The sequence below is a fragment of the Chenopodium album genome, chromosome 20 (genome assembly GCF_948465745.1).
Source record: "Chenopodium album chromosome 20, dcCheAlbu1.1, whole genome shotgun sequence".
In the NCBI taxonomy this organism is placed as follows: Eukaryota; Viridiplantae; Streptophyta; class Magnoliopsida; order Caryophyllales; family Amaranthaceae; genus Chenopodium; species Chenopodium album.
Genome location: NC_137853.1, coordinates 7,259,884 through 7,280,463, shown reverse-complemented (window position 1 = coordinate 7,280,463; position 20,580 = coordinate 7,259,884). Strand labels below are relative to the sequence as shown.

General features: G+C 35.2%; 1 protein-coding gene and 2 pseudogenes across 2 annotated transcripts; 1 reads left to right on the top strand and 2 right to left on the bottom strand.

Moving 5' to 3' along the window:
- Window positions 1-969: 969 nt before the first annotated feature.
- LOC145596611 (glutamate--cysteine ligase, chloroplastic-like) lies at window positions 970-11,791 on the bottom strand. The gene is made up of 17 exons (XM_081652811.1): window positions 11,633-11,791; window positions 10,293-10,594; window positions 9,098-9,248; window positions 8,425-8,532; window positions 7,468-7,560; window positions 6,923-7,006; window positions 6,324-6,392; window positions 6,172-6,242; window positions 6,009-6,077; window positions 5,373-5,466; window positions 5,037-5,126; window positions 4,842-4,922; window positions 3,254-3,346; window positions 2,763-2,843; window positions 2,593-2,662; window positions 2,138-2,227; window positions 970-1,707 (listed from the first exon to the last, which is right to left on the bottom strand). Exons 2-16 carry the CDS (start codon window positions 10,583-10,585, stop codon window positions 2,139-2,141), a joined length of 1,536 nt encoding a protein of 511 aa, XP_081508937.1. The 5' UTR covers window positions 10,586-10,594; window positions 11,633-11,791; the 3' UTR covers window positions 970-1,707; window position 2,138.
- Window positions 11,792-13,778: 1,987 nt separating this feature from the next.
- LOC145599049 (AT-hook motif nuclear-localized protein 16 pseudogene) lies at window positions 13,779-14,632 on the top strand (annotated as a pseudogene).
- Window positions 14,633-14,993: 361 nt separating this feature from the next.
- Window positions 14,994-17,042, bottom strand: LOC145598933 (5-amino-6-(5-phospho-D-ribitylamino)uracil phosphatase, chloroplastic pseudogene; annotated as a pseudogene). The gene is made up of 2 exons (XR_014103659.1): window positions 16,946-17,042; window positions 14,994-16,463 (listed from the first exon to the last, which is right to left on the bottom strand). The product of XR_014103659.1 is annotated as a 5-amino-6-(5-phospho-D-ribitylamino)uracil phosphatase, chloroplastic pseudogene (transcript).
- Window positions 17,043-20,580: the final 3,538 nt, after the last annotated feature.

Below are 20,580 nucleotides of genomic sequence, written 5' to 3'. Positions count from 1 at the left end.
ACGGTGTCACCCACCTCTAGCTTTAATAGTTGCATAACTTACACTTTGTAAAATACTGGCATGTGAACCGTCATATTAACAATCACATGACGCCATATCAATCATACTTAGCTTGTCAATATTTTTTTATCATGATTTTTACAACGTATTGAATGAAAATAAATGGAATTCAACTCTTTAAAACAATGACCTATCAGATTAACTTGGAGTGCTATAACCATTAAGCCAATTAATGACGGTAGTAACTTTAATGTAAATCAATATCATTAACTACACTATAATTTACGAAGTGGGAAAGTGGTTATGTTACAATCTTGACATTTTTACCATTTACCAAAACGAAATACATCCTCTTCCTTTCAATCACCACTTGAGACATTATGGTATTTTTGAACCTCCACCATTATAATGTATGTGAACATTTTGAGAATTTCACTTGGCTCATTACTCTGCTATTGCCTCTCACCAAAGACCATCAAATTATGACAAAATTATTAAAATCATAAATTAGTAATTAGTTACTACTTATTGAATAGGTAACTAGCTACTTAATTGGTTGTCTTTTTAGAATCGTTTAATTGAAAATAATATGAATAAGCACTTACATATTTGATTGTATATTATTCCAATGTTTTTTTTTTTTTTTTTTTTTTTTTTTTTTTTTTTTTATAGAATTTTACAATTTTACGATCCGATGAATCCTTCATATTCCAAAGAGCGGCACTGGTTTTTACTTCTACAATTATACACTTGAATTCATTTTAGGTACGGTGTTGACCATATGTGGTCTATATGGTGCTTTTGGGTATTTCTATTGTTTGGATTAGCTTAATGGTTTCAAAATTAAGCCTTTTCTCAAAAAAAAAAAAAAAAAAAAAAGAGAGAGAGAGAGAAAGAAAGGTAGGATGTTAAGTTTATGTTTAATTTTCTTTTGAAATAAGGATGTTAGGTTCATCCTATTGCATAATCTCAAATCATATAATAAATATATTATTACAACAAAAAGATCGAACCAATCGTGCATTGCAGTATTGCAGTGTTTCAACTATAAGTCTAGTAACAATCGAACAATATTATATTAACCTTGAAAGATAGCAAGATTGCAAGAATAGCAACACTTTAGTCTTTTACACTGCCATTGGCCTCAACGGCATTTGAAAATAGAACAAGGTTTTAAACTCTAAACATGATACCTTCTAATTAATTCTTGCAAAACCGACGTGCATACACACACGCCAAAAAAGAAAAGTCGAAGCTTCATTGTAGTTCATACGAGGTATGAAAAGCATGTTTTCACCCAAAAGAGTTGAATGCATGAGATATCAATGGAGTACAGCAAACAGAGTAACATTCGAAAGAAGACTTGCATTAGAAAGTTAGGACTTTATGGAGCATGACTGCATGAGTAACAAAGCTTGGCAAAACCTTGTTATGATAAATCTGTAAAGCACCGCGCTAAATTGTTTGCAACAGAGCTGGCTCCATTAAGCAACTTAGATCAGACCTACAATAATCCTACAAACTTATTGCACGATGAACAAAAATTGAGATCTATACACTCAAATTTCTTATATGGCCGGAGAATTAGAGTTGCACTTTAATTTGCTGTGAGTGTCTAATTAAGCCTTTATTCATCAAAAACTGACTGAAGGCGGTAGTGCAAGCCAGATGCTGATACCCCAGTACTTCGTTAAAGAATGTCAGTTCCTGTCCAAACATAGCAAATCAAAGCTTACAATATCAGGTAAGATATACTCAGTATATGACTAACTTGATTCTATCATTCAAGACTCAACAGCAGTTGATGGACAGCTAATACATGGTACCTCGGGAAACAAATACTTATACAAAGGACAGCTAGAAAGACGAAAATGATTATGGAATGTAGTAGTGATTATTTCCTATTCTCTAAACTTATCAAACACGGGAATTATTTCTTATTCTCTAAACTTATTAAACTTTCTGAATATACAAGGGAAGACACAGGAATTACTAAAAGAAGCTTGGCTCAACTATGATAATAACATAAAAAGCTTTATAACCAACTTCAGTTCCGGGCAACAGAAAGAGGTTTAAGTAAAACAAGTAGGATCTTAAACTACCTACCCTATCCACAAAGACAGAAGTTACTCCGTACCTTAATAAAGCAGCTCCTCAAATACAGGATCCACATTTTGTCCCCACTTTCCATGGTACATCTCTAAGAGCCTTTCAGCTGGGGTCACACCTGCAACATAGATCCCACAATTAGCAAAGGAAATCTGACAAAAGAGTGATTAAGAGAACAGCGTATTAATGCAATTAAATTATTACGTAAGTATATAAGATAAGATTATAATCATATTAAATATTTTGAACACAATTTTATTTATTTTTTTTTTTAATGAATTTGAGGTTCTAAATGTGATTATCTGAAGATTAGAAAAATGTTACAAATTTAGCATAACAATAAATATAATATAGTATCAACTTGAGTTTTATTCTCACTGGCAGTGCGATGATCATCATCTTTCAGTACAAGTATCAAGATTCAAGAATAAGATAGCAGAAGTCATGCATTTACACATCTAATAACTTCCTCAACTGAAATACCTGTTCTGACCACTTCAGCCACTTCATTTAAGAATCCAGTCTCCTTGAAGCCCCTTTTTTCTAAACCATCCTGAGGAAAAGAAGTTCATCAAAGTTCAATAAATAAATAAATAAATTATAGTAGCAGCTAATGGTGTGCCTAAAAAAAACAAAAAATGTAGCCAGCTTACCTTCGCCAATTTCAATACATCCTCTGCAATATGTTTCACATATCCATCGCGAAACGGAGTCTTGAGGCCAAATTTCGGTACCTAATCAGTAAACTCAGAGCTGAGATTTTCCATCCAAATGAATCAAATTAATTTAGAAGCAACTTTTCACATTCAATTCCTGAATGCTAAAATCAAAATCAAGTCTCGACAATTTCAACCCATCATACATAGATACTGTTCAAGAGCCCCAGTACTGCAGTAAATTAAAAGAAAAGTAGCTCATATTTCCCAGTAGGAGGCAGCCATTCTATGCATATTTCATCCCCATCATTTCAAACATAAGTCACAGAAAGTTCAATCATGACTGAAGAATTGAGAAACACAGGACATGATAGGGAACTGTGCTCAGTGACTGATTATACGGTTAAGCGACCTAAAGTAGGATTCCTAACCTATTATGATGATCCGCGTGATATGTTAAAAGTAGATATTAATGGTAAAGGCAGTACCTTATTTCTCAGCATCTCCCTTTCTTCGTTCGTCCAATCATATGTCATGTCTAAGACACTTTGTAAGGAATCCTCATCATATAATATACCCACCTGACATTGATAAATGTTAATATTCATTACAGCTGCTATCTCAAACAATATATTACAAGACCATGATAATGGCTTTGTCACCATGAAAGACTGTATGCAAGAATACCTCCAGATAGTTACAACACCTATCATACCAAAGCATACATTACATACGTAATTACGTATAGATATTAAGCAAACATGCAAATCAGTAACTAAAGTCAATTCAAATTTTAAAACACTATGCTATTGTTGCAGAATTTTACATATATGTATGATGTATGAAGAATGAAATATGTGAAGATGTTATTCAGAGAAGCGCATAGCTTGATTGAACTAGTGGGCGTGATCATGGACTTCGTGGTAGATCTAGCTCGGTTTGAGCTCATTAAGCACATGACCCTTGTTAGAAACTTCCAGCACTTAAGGATCTATGTTTGCATCCTCCACCCTCATCCTCAAGCCATGTGTTTATACCCTTTCTTTCTTCTCTTTATTGCTTTTAGATGGGGGAATTTCTTCTCACCATTGCTCTTTTGTGTTGAATTCTCTAACCACTTCTAAAATAAACTTTGTAGCAGTCTCACAGGTCTTTAAGAAACAGTTCCTCAGCTAGAAATGGCTAGTTAGAAAAGGAATGGGATAAATCTAAATTCAGTGCTGTGCCGCTGGCAAATCCACTTCAGTCTTCTGTTATTGTATTACCAAAGAAAAATTCTATGTTTGTGACTTAAATGAATGCAGGCAATGTATATACTTCAGAAATATTTTTTTGCTTTAAGGAAAATTGCTGTAAGAAGATACTTAGGTCAGTGAGTGAAGGTCAGATGATAGCACTTATCAATTATCACACACCTGCTCTGACCATCAGCCCTTTACAATTATTTTCTCTTAGTCTGTTTTTGTTAGACAACTATCTCTTGTCTCAGAGTCAAAATCCTCCCAAAAGTTGGTGTTTTATTGCAGCATTAATAGTCAATAGTGCCACCAAAACTTAGCAGACAACTGTCTCTTCCTCTCTCACAACCTCAGTCATATATGACCCTTTATCATAATCTCATATTCTCATCCACCATCAAACTACCAAGTCCCAACAGTGTTTGCTTTCCAATTCCCGGTCAGCTTTCACAGGCATCACTAAATGCCAGCAAAATTATTTCCCAGGTACAAAGAAGCACATTAGAAAATTCCCCTCCCAGGTGATTAACCCCCCCCCCCCCCCCCAACCAACCCACCCACCCTTCCAAAAGATAACTATACTGATTAATCCATCTTTTGGTAGGTGAAAAAGAAAGCTTTATCTTCATACCTATACTTGCTTACCAGAGCAACAAATATGCCAGGCTTTCCTGTGGGTATTTTAAGTTGTTTTTGCGTGTATACAAGTGGGGGCAGGGGGGGGGGGGGGGGGGGAGTACGTCGTCAATATAGGGATATAGGATCAGTGTATCAGCTGTCAGCAATATATGGCAGTAGGTTTTCATAAGTAAGATTAATGATGCAAGATGCAACATACCCAAAATGCAGGTAATGCACACAATCGCCTCCATGGTCCTCCATCGGCACCTCTCATCTCTAAATACCTCTTCAGCCTTACCTGAAAACATGAACCAAGATAATAACACAAAAGACTGTATATGACATGAAATAAGAATGATTTTACAGCAAGAAGTGTCAGAAAACTAAAATTTCTTGTATGCAAGTGACAGACCTCTGGAAATATAGTAGTCAGATGATTTTCCCAGTCATTTAGTGTCGGAAACTCGCCTGGAAGAACTGGAAGCTTCCCTTCCAAAAAGTCCTAAATAATATGATACAAAAGATAAGGAAACTTATTATACAACCAATAATCATTTAGGGAAAAATTGGCCAATGTTCATATTGTTGCACAGCCATCTTACAAGAGAGGAAGATTACAAAAAAGGACAAACCAACTTCCCCTTAGCTCAAGCTTGCAACACCTACACCCCACCAAACTTGCCCCAGAACAAAAAGACCATAAACAATGAAGTGATATGCAGTCAATCTTAAAAGGGCAGAGGTTTACCCGGAAGGACAATCCACTGCAGTCAACATACTTGTTGTTCCGATAAACAAAGTACATGGGAACATTGAGGGCATAATCCACATACTGCTCAAACCTGCATAAATAACAAGAATCACTAACTTTATAATCTGGCCACAAGGGGAACTCTATAAAAAAAAAAAATACAGATCCTTTCCCCTCATTTTCGATGCCATTAGAGTTTTTCTGTTCTTCACTATGGGTATATGTAAATCATCTACAAAGTAATTATTTACAAAGTACTTTATCCCCAATCAATCTCTTTTATCAAAAGACAAGTTACTAGGCCAACTAGGGTACCAGACTGATCGTATAAATACCGCAAAACTAGAATTGGAAAAAACAGAAATAAGAGAACAATCAAGAAATCTCAATAAAACATGTAAAGAGCTGTAGAGCACTTTGTAAACATTACTTTATCCTTTTGCCTTTTCTATGCAATAGATTCTACCAGCCATTTCACTACACAAATGCATGCACAACTTGTGCAGTGGTAAATTCAAAGTGGATATATTATCCCAATATTATGCTCCTATGACAGGTTCATATGAGTACTGATATCACAGCATCCACAAATAGAAGTTAATTACAAAAACTTTATGCTGGCATGCTACTCACCCGAAAGAGTCGTCAAAGACAAAAGGAAGCATCCCAGTACGATTATTGTCAGTATCCGACCAAATATGGCTGATAAAAGCATAAACCAGAGGGAAAAAAGTCAAAAAAGAGACTGACATAAGAAAATAAATCAGATCAGATCTATAAGGAACATCTTAAACACCTTCTCATACTGAGATAACCATTGGGCTTCCCTTCCTTGAAAGGTGAATTCGCAAATAGTGCTGTTGCTATCTGTTCCATTATTTAAATAGTCAGATAATGGGATAAAAAATCCGACGGTATCTCAAAATATAACTTCAAGATTTTACTCACAGGTTGTAATGCTAAACCAGCACGAAATTTTCTGATCATGTCAGCTTCAGTACAAAAATCCAAATTCACCTGGATAGGCAAAAACCACCTAAGACAGTTCAGCAAGTTGAAATGTCGATAATAAATAACTCTTACTCTCCAATGCTCAACAAAACTTTTACTCTCCAATGCTCAACAAAACTTTTACTCTCCAATCCTCAACAAGTAGCTTTTAAACTTCCATCACATATCAATGATCTATTAGTTAATGCATTGATCACATCAGCCATTTCTGTAGATCTCTTGGTTTTACCTTTTTTTTTTTTTTTTTTTTTTGTAAAAAAAATGTAGAGCTTTCATTTTTATTTTAAAGAACAATTAGTATTGCATTGGTATTTCAAAGTGACAAGTTAGGTTGAGTTGATAGATGAAAGATAATGTGAGAGGTTGTACTGCTGTAGTAATAGTGTGGACAATTATACAGCCTTCTGTTGAAAAAATGTACAATATTTTATGTTCTACTCTTCAACTCTAACATCCCAACAACCCCAAACAACTTTGAGTAAATGAACATTTTCAAATACAAGAAAAAAAAAAACATGTAAAGATACAATAAATACCTGGACAGTGCATGTCCTGAACATCATATCAAGTCCAAGTGTGCCAACTTTGGGCATATAGTTCCTCATAATCTCGTATCTTCCCTGATTGCAAAAAACAGTCAATAGTTCATAACAGAAGCAAAAAAACAGAAGTGTGAATACACAGGCATGACTTGCAAAAACAGAAGTGTGAATACACAGGCATCAGAAAACGGGGAAGCATGTTGTAAAAATGTTAATGAAATGTGAGGCTGCAAATAATCACCAAATGTGAATAAGGACAAACTGTCAGGGTGCAAGCAATTGACATTGAAATCCATTAAGTTTGGTCATAAAAGACAAGTTAAGTAATAAATTGGAAAAGCAACTACAAAAGACTGAGATGGTTGGAAAGATAAAGACATAAATAAAGGAAGAAAAAAATACAGAAACAAAGAAAGAAGGGAAAGTGCACAAAACATATAAACATAGCATGATTACAAGTTCCAAAAGAACATGATACCTATGTTCTGCTTCTGCTGGGAAAAAAAAAAAAAAAAAAACACACACACACACAAAATTACCTTGGGCATTATGGGGATGTCCTGAATTCTCCATTTGGGCTGAAATCCAATCCCAAGAAATCCAATCCCCATTTCTTCTGCAACAGCTTTGACCTGCCAGAAGTGTTAAAATATCAAGAACCTGATAATATTGCCATTTATGAAAGCAATTAGTATACAGTATATATGGTTCTCCATCAAAAAGGGCTGAGGGGAAACAGTGTCACCATTATTATTCCCAAGATTCTATATGCACTGATTGCTTTATTCCACATCAAGAATTGTAACAACTCCTAGACGAATAAACTTAAGAGAGGGAAAACAGCAGCAGAAGACAGAAATTCGGCCATGATAACAATAATCAAGAATATATTGTTCTGAAAAGATCACTAGAAGTGTCTAGCCCACGCAGCAAGAAAAGGCCCTCTAAAGAATGAAGACCCAACAATTTTATCAGCACTTAGTAGGCTCCACTTCCTTAGTAAAAGGGCATTCAGAGAACTAATAATCTAAACACTTCACCTTATTTTTTGGACATCAGTATTATAGAAATAAAATCAAACAGGATATAAAAAAATAATCATTTACCCAATTATTCACATAAGTTATCCCCCATTCCTCCTTGTATGTAATAATTCATAAACTAATCCTAAGAGTATCAGATAAGTGTAAAATTCATGGCCTCGGGAATATTAGATACATGTTAAAAGTGATTACAACATTGTCAATACAAAACAAAGACAAGTAGTCATGCTCCCTCTTTTAAACAGCCAGAATGACTTAATATAATATATAATCATGAGTCGTGACAGGATCCATAGTGTTTCAGATGAAAGCTATGTGGTGAATAAGAAAGCACTGTAGTACCTTGAAAATAAATGACATAACCAAATACTTAATTTAGCCACAGACAAGATAAATAATAGGAAATCACTATGAAATGTAGACACAATTGTCATGTCACTCATGCAAACTAACCTGATACAGGTGTGAATTAACTTCAGCACAAGTTTGATGCAATGTTTCAAGAGGAGCACCACTAAGCTCAAATTGACCTCCAGGTTCCAATGATATGCTTTGCTTCCCCTGACAACATTAAACACACTATGTTCAAAAGGCTCAAGCAGCAGATAGCAAGATCAAACAGCTTTATAAGGTCATAACTCAAACACAGAGTTGTAACTCTTTTAAGGCATAATGGATGAAAAATCAATAGTGGACAGCCTTACTAGAAAACATGTACACCATCAATAAGGGATTTTGTTTGGGCAGGGGGTGGTAATGGTTAGAAATAAGAAGAAAGTTGTATTCGGGTCATTGGGGTACATAAAAACCAATAACCTCATGATTGAATAAGGTGAGAGCTCAGACCATCAATCTTCACTCCCATTATATTATATGTGCAGGTGGTGTCTGCATACTTATAGATAGTTTTGCACATCATGCATTTGTAGTGGCAAGACTGCATAGACCACCCAAAAGGCCAAAACACACCTCAGCAAGAGCCTCTTTTTTGTAACACACTTGTAAGGAGACATTATTAAGCTTACAAAAGAGACAAGAAAAAGAAATACTCCCATTGGCTTTGTATTAAGGGATGGAGGGAGTAGAGAACAGCACATTATCAGCATCAAGCAATCAAAAAGTTTACCTGCTTCAATCCAATAATATAGTCACCTTCCATCACTTTATCCCAGTCAAATCTCTCGGCAATACCATTAAGCAACTCAGCTATCTGTTCATATTTCATGGGCCGTAAAGTGTCAATTTCAAAACCAAACTTCTCATGTTCTGTACCTATCCTGCAGGTACAAACATAGCCAAGTTTAAGCATCATATGCAGAAAAGAGGGAAAAAATTGAACTTTTAGCCTTTTCAAATCATACATGTCAAAAAACAAATAGACTTTATATAAGCCAAACTTTACCCAAGCAGGCAGCCCCTGAACCCCCTTACCATACCTCCCAGGGTCTGTTAGAAATTTGGAGCTATATAAAGCTCTTATTAAACATTTGAAAAAAATTTGAGTCTATAATGTAAAGGCAACTTGATGGCAACCCCCATCCATGGTTGGCAGCGCCGCAGCGCACCAGTGTAAACATAGAAAAGTCCATGCTGAGCAAGATATTAATCACAAACACAAAAAGGTTGCCTCTGATGATAATTCAGTGCAAACACTCTGACAAAGAATAATCAAAGGTCATTGAATGACCACCGCAATAATTTACTACACAAGAGAAATTTTATTTAACAAATGACCCAGTTTGTTTCTTGCTTTCTTCCCTGCGCAATGATGAGGCTAAAGAATGATTACAGGAGCTAATCATACATGCATTACAAACATTTTGTAGTGTTAAGACTTAAGAGTGATACCACAGCACTACATCATTGTATCACTTGCGTATTTAAGCATGGAATTGGACTGAAATTGACACTTCACAAGGAAAATGATCAAGAAGCTAAGGGGGAAAAAAAAGGCATATTGGTAGAAAAGTATAAGATATAGCAAATTAAAATTTGTGACTGTAAAGGGTCGGACAAATCACCGCATCCACGTATTAACCTGTAACCATGATCACTATTTCGTTTCTTTTTTTAACTATTTAAATTAGGAAATTGTTAAAATAACTCGCTTAACACTTAAGATTGCATTTAACAGATGTAATATGCATTTGTTTTAATGTTTACATGAAAATTTAGAGGCAGTATGAAAGTTCACAAATGCCGATTGGAGCAAATAACTATGAACCTCAAATATTGTAATTGGGAAACAAAAGCAGTACAGTGTTAGTACAACTTAGCAGAAGTTCCCAAATGCCAATTGGACGATATAACTAAAAACCCACCTCCAATTTTCTTTAGGTTTGCAACCAGACATAAGATATCCCACCAGATCATCTCTAGTGAGCGGCTCCGCAGCTACTACAGGGTCTTCTGTAGGAGGGCTAGCAGCAACAATGGTGCGAAACCCGCGTGATCGTTCTCTTTTCGACATGTCTAAGCACAATGGATTAGTTTTCTTAACAGAACTACTGGAAAGAAAAGACAGATTGCTACTAGTCTCCTTGCTTACAGCTTCACATCGGACTGTCTCAGCATGCATAGACAATGGCACAGCTCCCTGGTAAACAAGTGCCATGATATCCCCCTACAAAAGTTACAAAACAGTAACTCGTCAAATATAGCTCAAAACTCTACAAGGTCTCTAAACCAATGACAAGTGCAACTTCAATTTTTTGAAAGCAGCAGAAACTTCCTAAACCAAAGACTCCGTTACAAACCACTACAACAACAAATGTAGCATACAAAGGCTAACATTACACTAACAGCGCACTAGGTAGTTACTTTTGCAAAGAATGTCTCATGCCAATGTCCATGTTAAAATCAATCACCCATGAACATCTATTTTTTCATAACAAATTTCCATTACCACCTTAATTGAATGGAATTCGATGAAGAAAAGCACAGACTAGAATCGGAGGATTATTATCATGAACAATTTCTCGCGATTTTCCTCAATTACTTATAATATTATAAACTCAATACTACTACCACAATAAACAACCAATTATACACTTGCTCATCACCAAAGCAGAGCTTAAGTAGCTCCACTCCTTCAGCACAAACAAGATATAGTATTGAACCATTTCAAGTGGTTTTTTCAACAAATCGAATATCACACTCAAATCATAAAGAAGCTAAAATTATTAAAAAATATGATAGTTGTTCATCTTGCACATGACAATGTAAAGCACCCTTGGTCCCACCAAAGTCCAGAATTTGAGGGTTCCATCAATTTAAAATTCAAAAATTCCCCAAAAATCACACTACCCATTATCCCAACAACAACCAATCCCCAAAAAACGACTAGATTCATTGCTTAGTCTCTAAATTACACCCAATTCAACTATAGCACCCATTACAACCCAGAACTTTCACAACCATTTTCTCAACTATAGGAATTCAACAGAATCATTTCAAACCCGCATACAATCAAACTACATAAAACCAAGACTCCAAATTCCAAAGCATTGAACTTTACATTATACAAACAAAAAAAAAATCGGATTTTTCATAGAATTTTGTGGAAGTGACATTAAAATAATATGTTAATTTTCCAATGAGAAAATACATGAATTAAATATAATTAAGCAATTAAAATGAAAAGATGGGGTTGAGAAATTACCTGAGATATTGATGAGATTTTCAGGCGATGAGAATAAGAATAAAGTAGCCTAAGGTTGTTTTTTAATTTTCAAGTAGTGTAATGACAGAGGAAGGAAAGGAAGGTGGATAGAGAGAGAGAGAGAGAGAAAAAGAAAGAAGTCGAATATAAAAATTTGTAAAGCGAGCGAATGAACGATTGAGAGTGGACACGGGAGAAGGTCACAATTGTACAAATATTATTCAATGCCGAATTTCATACTACTACACTCTCCTGTGTAAACGACAAGAGGGTTACTCCCTTTTTAAATCCCAATTCAAGTTTGACCGCTACATTTGTTAATGTAAAACTTTAAAAAAAAATTCAGTTCAGTTAAATTAAGTTTTTATTTGTAAAAATTTGTACTTTAAATAACAATATGATTAAGTAAAATTATTTACAATTCAATAGAAAATTATACTATACAATTCAATAAAAATAATTTTAATTCATCAAAAATAAGGTGGAGAGAACATAGTCTAATTCAACATAAAATGTTAGTGGGGATTATCAATATATGGCTAAGAGGCTGTCAAACTCTGCAAGCCAGCGTTTTAAAATCAATGTTGATTTGATTAAAATGACACCATCAATGGCATGTGTAATAATACATGATAATACAAACTTAGGGCCTGTTCTCATACGCTGAAATTCAGTTCAGCTCAGCTCAATTTAGTTCAGCTTAGTTCAATTCAGTTCAGTTCAGTTCAGTTCAGTTTATGTCTAATGATGTTGCTAATGATATAAAGCCAAATTTTATTCTTTTAAGCTCTTATTACAACGACGATAATAATAATAATAATAATAATAATAATAATAATCAATAAATTATAATAAATAAATAATCAATAAATAATAATAATAATAATCAATAAATAATAATAATAATCAATAAATAATAATAATCAATAAATAATAATAATAATAGCATATTTTTCTTAAATATTTTAATATGTATATTTGTATATACAAATATGTATAATAATAAATAATCAAAAATCACTAATTCGTAGTTAAAAATCGCTAATTAATAAGTTTAGCTAAGTTCAGTCAATGAGAACAGGCCCTACTCAAGTCTTAGTCCAAAACTAAGATATAGGCTTACATCATGGAGGATGTAGAGTCGTAGAAGAAAAGTTCATGTGCTCAAAAGTCAAAACTAAGAAGTCAAATAAAGCTCTCATTATGATAGTGTAAAACAAATTAAGGAAGGAACTAAGACATGTCCAATTGAGGACTAGGTTCATTGCATACGACTTATCGTACACCCGTATCCATGGAGCAGTGTGCGCCCAAACACAATATGTGCTGATACATATGGTGCTACGGTGTGCTCGAGTAGGTGCATGTTCAAGGCAACCTTACCAATGGCATTATCTAAACCTAGTAATCAACTTAAATTTTCCAACCAAGCCCTTTAAACAGACTCTCTTTGATCCAGGCAGCCGTGATGGAACCTTACAAAGGGCAGATAAATGTGTTCAAAGCAACAAAGGTCTATGATTGTCATATTCTTCAACCACAACTATATGTTACGGAGTATTGTGATTAGTTTCACAGAGAAAGTTAACATTAGCATCAAGTAAACCAGGAAGCGGAATCTTTGAGACGTTTGATTATCTGAAACACAGTCACAATCGAGCCCATACGAGTAATACTAGTATTTATTTTTGAACAGCCCACACTACAGTCTGAAATTTCTTTGTGAATCCATCTGCAGTCTGCAGTTTTTAATATTCATCCACAGATTCACTCATAAATTCCTGTTAGATAAGTCACAGAAATCACTTTTGAGTAATGATATTAAACAGACCACAATACAGTTGTTACAATGATTTTGGTGATGCTACATGAAGTATTTGGACTGATATTGTGATATCATAGGTATACTATGTGATTTATGGTGGTACCAACTTAAATGTAAAAGAGGTAAGTTAATGAGAAAACACAATTGACATGAGAATCTCTTGCAGGTATAACCAAGATATAAAAAAGACAATCTACAAGTTTGGTGAAACTTAATTCTCTCCTAATCTTTGATCATTCTTTTCGGTTTTTTCTAGTTTCCTATTGCATAATTTATCCCATAATTTCTGTACTTAAACCCCCCAACATTAAACTTCTCCAGATCACCCATTTTTACTAATACCTCCACAAGCAGAGTTCAAAATCCTCTGCATGGCAGGAAGCATCGACATGACTGTACACGCAGTTGAATCAAATGGTGTCAAAGACCAAAGCCACCAGAAACCAGGGATGGATTCAAGAGGACTCCTCATCCCATCGAAGGTACCAAAAGCGGTGCCCCTGACAGCCCAACCAGCTGATGGAGAGCCAATCCGGAGGCCTCGTGGCAGGCCTGCTGGGTCCAAGAACAAGCCTAAACCACCAATTATCATCACGAGGGAGAGCCCAAACACACTATGTGCCCATGCTATGGAGGTAAGCTCGGGTTGTGATGTCAATGAAAGCCTGATCACCTTTGCTAGGAAGAAGCAGAAAGGAGTATGCATACTAAGTGGTACAGGGTATGTAACCAATGTTACTCTAAGGCACCCTTCATCGCAAGGCCCTAATGCCATTGTAACCCTCCATGGTCGGTTTGAGATTCTCTCTCTTCTCGGATCCATACTTCCACCACCAGTTGCACCACCAGGTCTCACAGGTCTAACAGTTTACTTGGCAGGCCCACAGGGGCAGGTCGTAGGTGGGGGAGTGGTGGGTGCTCTAATTGCCTCTGGTCCTGTGGTTATAATGGCTGCTACTTTTATGAATGCATCTTTTGATCGTTTACCTATATGCGAAGAGGAAAATGAAGTTGCAGCTCAAAATCAATGTTACCAGAACAATCGCCGCCATCACTACCAGCATATTGATGTGTCTGATGTATGTGGTGTTCCACAGAATTATATGAGCAATGGCAGGGCTTTACCTCCTGAAGTATATTCCTGGGCATCTGGTAGATCACTGGCAAAGACCTGAAGCTGGGCATTTTTATTACTTTTAACAATCTCATTGGCTTCATATTTTCTACTAGGATCAGTCTCTCCCAACTAGTTTATCTTCTGAGCAGTTCACATATTTCTACCTATATACCTTGTACTTCAACAAATTTATAAATGGCATAAATATTGACAGCAAATTATAGACATTCATCGTATAATTGAATATGTATTTCACATCAAAAACAAGGACAGACAAATCTATATATGAAGCTATGACTCTATGAGGGCGTTTATACTGTCAAAGTTTTCATTTAGCTATTGAAGCTTTATTGCAGTTGATTTATCATATATATTTTGACATAAAGTAACACCATTCAGACACTCGAACAAATGGAATAGAGCATATCAAAGCTATCAGATTTCTATTGTTTGATGATGCATTACATAACAAAATGTTTCTTCTAAAGAAATATTTAGAAAATAAAAAAAAAATATACAAATTCATGAAGTACATCAAACGTGAATATTATAGGCAATTGAAGTAACAAACTTGTATATTGAACATAATCTCACATACATGAGAGTAACAAAGGTAGTCCAATGCAGACCACCCCTAAATGCTAATTTTTTTTTGTCCTAATTTTATATACAAAAGGAAAAGAAACAATATTTTTTACCAACAAATAGATGACAGCAAACTGTACATTTTGAGTGTGCTACCAGAAGATATCATCCACTCCAGTTGGCCTGGATAAATGCCTGTCTTCCTCGATTTCTTCCTCCATCTCCAACTCTGGCTCCTGAAATTCAGGCGATTCTACAGCAGCAAGGTTCTTTAGATCCACAACTGAAAGCTCATCTAAATGTCTGACAACCAAATCCGCAGCTCCAAGCTCATAAACAGGATGCTTGCTAGCAACAGCAACACACTTCATTCGAGCATCATGGGCTGCCTCCACAGTCTGGTTTGAATTACCAAAGACAATGCACCTCTCTGGTATAAATTTCAGACTTTGTGCTGCATATATGAACATCTCAGGATCAGGCTTACCCCTATGAACATCCTCAGCAGCCACAATCACACTAAACACCCCTTCAAGTTCAATATCTCCAATTGCAGCCTCCAATGTTTTTCTTGGACGGGTAGAAACAAGCGCCATTGGAATCTCGTATGCCATGAGCACATCCACGAATTCCCGAGACCCAGATCTCAAACTATATATACCACCTTGTAATCGTTGATATATCTCTTCTTTCCTAGAAGCCAACCTTCGCAATTCAGCTGAATCTCTAGACCAGCAGAGGACTTCAGAAATTGCTTGTTCATTTTTCATCCCTTCTATCCTTTTAAGAAGGAAAGTCGGGGGAGGTGTCTTTCCTTCCTCTTCAGAAAGAGCTAGCCAAGCCTGCTTCTCAAGATCAGGATTATCATCAATTATAACCCCTTCCCACTCAAATATAGCACCTAGCCACCCACAACCCATCCTTTCAAGCCGAAGCAAAGGGTTATGCAAAGACGGATTATCAGCCTTATTATTCGGAGGCCACATTCTTGTTTTTAAATCAGTGTCAACTTCAATTCTATCACTCCAAGTTCGTGGTATTCGATCTTTTTCCTTAAAGGCATAAACCTCTTTTGTCAATTCCATTGCAAGGGCTACAATGGACCCCTTTGACCTCATATCTACCCTCTCAACTCTCTTCTTGCATAAACATTGATTCAGAGCCATCTTTCCACCTATGAATCTCGCCATCGGAAACCGGGCATTCTCAATAGATTTTCTCCTAGAACAAACATCCCCCAAACCCCAGCCACCGTATAGCGGCCGGTAGCCTATAAGAGATGCAGTTGCAATTGCCTCAACCATCTTCACCAATCAAGAACTTACTCAATCAGCTTACTAATCACAAATTCCCCTCTTCTCCCTTACCCTTTGTAAAATCTAATCTATGTGTAATGATTATTCACCAAATTAAGCTCACACCTTATAATTTCAATTCTTGACCAATAAAACCTAAACAATTAATAAAGTTCAAACAAATTTATGAAGCTAAACAAATCAAAGCTCTAAATTTCAGCATACAACCCTAAATAGCAAAAATAATCAAATACCCACAAAACCCATTAACTTAATCAAGCTAAAAAAAACCCCAAATCAAGAAATGGGTAGCTCAAATTCTTCACCTTTTCTTTGACAACACTCAACCCCAACAATATTTACAGCAAAACATACACAAAATAATTATATTAATTATCCAGTATTCAATCTAATTATCCAAGAACTAAAGTTTATAATTATCCAAAAGTATACATTATATTTACAAAGAGATAGGAGTAAGAGAGAGGAACCTGGTTTGCTGCTAAATTGGAGGAAGATTTGAGAATTCTTAGGAGAGAGAAATTCAACGAGATTCTTCAAGAAATGTTAAAGAGAGGATATTTATTTATTTATTCAATAGTATTTTTTTTTTTTTTTTTTTTTGGTCCTAAAACAGAAAAATAATTGTTGAAAATAGATATTTTTGTGGTATATAACAATTTTGCGAAATTATTTGTGTAATAATTATTACGTCACCTACCAATTTAGACCGCAGAGTTAGGCTTTGGTGATGACACGTGTTTAATTATAGAGCTTTTACTTTTGCTTGTTGATGACTATTTGCTTTGTTTACAAAAGTAGTTTACTTAATTTAATGAAGCAATTAAATATGTGCTCCCAACTTTATCTTCTTTTAACGAATCTAGATGATTGCCGAAGGAGGCCACCGATATGCTAAACGTAGATCTAAGCAATTGTAAATTTTGGTAATTAATAATGATAATGAGTCTCATTTGTGTATGAAATTGAAATTGGTTAATAACTTTAGTTTTCACTTATTTGGAGAAGTTTGATGAGGAGTGTTCAAGTTTAAATCACAATTATTAAAAAAAATTAAAAAAAAAAAAAAAAAAAAAAATCCTCCAAGTTTAATAAGGTGAGATAAAATCTATATCTATATATAATTTAAAACTCAATGGCATGACTAGGCAGATGATGTGGCGTCTATCATAGCTGGACTCCAAGGTTTTGGTCTTTGAATTCCCTCACTTAATTTCTTGAGTAATTCTTAGCCCCCAATTTAAGAGGATATTTAAGGTGATTAATCACCAATATTATTCTCTTGATAAGTAACTCTCTTAACCCTTTATGTAAGAGGATGTTTAAGGTAATTATTCACCTCCCCTTTGATGCTTGAGATTCTTCTTTTATATTCTTCCATGTTTCTTTATTAATAGAAGAAGCCTTTTTTTTTTTTTAATTTCTCTTTTTTACACTTGAAAAACATTTCAAACACAATAATCTAAACGCATTTTCTATACTAGTAGATCTATGTTGGACAAGAGAATACAACATCCCTCCACTTATAAAAATATTTTTAAAAAAATTCATATATGTACGTAGTTTTGTATCTAATTAACGATTCGTAATCATACTAAATAAGATAGAGCGGTGGTCAAAATCCCACTTGTAGTGGCCTATGGACGCAGGATCAAACCCAAATGAGCTTTTATACAATGGACTAGTTCAAAACTTGTTGCGGTCATTTAGATGATCTTAAGGATTTTGTAAACTGGATTGACACAAAATATTTTGTTTTTATAAATTGATATATAATTAAGGTTAAAGTTAGTTAGATCATCATATCAAAAAAAATTTAGACCAAACCAATTAATATTTTTTTATTTTTTTAAAGGAAACCAAACTTTATAAATTCATATCCAAACATTTAATTCTGACGAAAAATTTAAACACATTTTTGTAACACAGAGTATATTATAGTGTGCTCATGCATGTTGTGATATTGTTCTTTTCTGATTTACTTGTAAAATAAAACATACTCATAGTCATGTTAAATCTTGTTTGAGTCATCGAATTGATGTAAATTTTATTAATATAAACTTTTTGTATATTTTAAAAGTGGGGGGATAGCTCTAGTAGTTAGAGCTTCTCTCTCGATTTCAAGAGATTATGAGATCGATTCTCACCCCTACCTTTGCTTTTTGAATAAAACAAATTGATAGATTAACACAAATTAATTTATTCAAGCATGTCCTTGATTAGCCTAGCTTAATTCAGTATATACCTTAGTAATATATTTCATTACTCTACATTTGTCAACCTTAATTAACGTAACTCATTCAAGCAATTAAATACGAAGTAAATTAAATGAGAGAGATGTTGACTATGGAAAGAGTATTCCAATCCAAAAACTCCAATCATTTAATTAAACAAAAAATTACATAAGTGCCATTGTAATTTATAATAGGGCCATCGACCCATCGTGACATAAATATCAAGTAAGGAAAATACATGAATTAACTCCATTAATTGATATTATTCTTGATATCTTTACAATATTGATAATTACCTATCAGTCTATCACATGCAATGGCCGAGTAATAGAGTACCATAGCCAAAGTATGACAAAGGCAAGCGACGTAAAAACTATCAGGACATGTAAAAAACACTAATGTTGTATCCAGAAAGATTGTGTCTGAGAGGGAGGAGTTGGATCTTGAGCAACATCCACATTCCGCATAACCGTCGCCTCCGCCTCCTCAGCACTGCCGTGTTTAGTTTGAACACTCACATTCTGGAGGACCGCCGTCGCCTCCGCCTCCTTGGTACTGGCGTGTTCAGTTTGAACACCCACAATCTGGAGGACCATCGTCGACGCCACCAGCACATCACCGTCGTCCCTTTTCAGGTCCACAGACGACACCGTTTCAGCTACCTTTTCAATTAAACTTGATAAATGCTTCAAACACTAAAAAGTATTGTAATGAATAATGATTTTCCACAATTTAGCTAGCAAAAGCTTCCATTCCATAATTATGGCTCAACACCCACATTCCGCATAACCGTCGTCGTCGCCTCCGCATAACTATGGTTAGAGGAGGAGACAAGAGATAAAAAGGTACAGACGAGAAAGGAGTGAGAATGAGAAGTATATATGAAGATAATTTGAAATTATTAAGATGGGTTGTTGCTTTCAAGTTTTACAGACATCCTAATCTCATCCCTTTATAAGTTTGTTAGTTGTAAGTAGGGTTGTACACCGGTCCAAAATCGGACCAGACCTGACCCGGACCTGAATAGACCGGGACCTAAATCTTTGATTTTTAAGGATCGAAGACCGGACCTGAATCAACATGTCCGGTTTCGGTCAAGACCTGAAAAATCAGCTCCGGTCCGGTTTTGGACCTGAATAGACCTGATTATTATTTTTTTTTAATTTTTTTTAAATAATATGAAAATGCTGATCTATTTAGACCTGTTTGGACCTATTATGGACCTGTTTGGACCTGTTATGGACCTATTTAGACGGTCCAAACCTGAAAAATCAGCTCTGGTCCGAGTTTGGACCTGAATAGACCTGATTATTTTTTTTTTTTAAATTATATGAAAGTGCTGACCTGTTTAGACCTGTTTGGACCTGTTATGGACCTGTTTGGACCTATTTAGACCTGTTTGGACCTGTTATAGACCTGTTTGGACCTATTTATGGACTTATTTAGACTTATTAAATAAAAAAAAGTAGTTTTACCGATTTCGGGTTCGGACCTGAAATTTTCGAGTTTTACCCGGACCGGACCTGAAACCCGGAATCCTTGAATTTCAAGGACCGGGACCGGACCTGAATTTACAGGTCCGGATCAGGTCCGGTCCCAACAGGTCCGGTTCAGGTTGGTTTTCAGGTCCGGGCCAGTTTTACACCCCTAGTTGTAAGTTTGTTTTCTCTTCTTTTTTAGCAATAGTTGGAAAAACACATAGAATAAGGTATGAGGTTTTAACTTTCAGGGTATTAATCATTCGAAAAACCATACTTCATATTTTGATTGAATACAAAGAATACTTGTTTGATGAGTTCAAGTATTCCTTTATGTGATGGAGTATTCCTCAATCATTGAAATATTTGTTTGCATTTTGCTTGGAACACCTC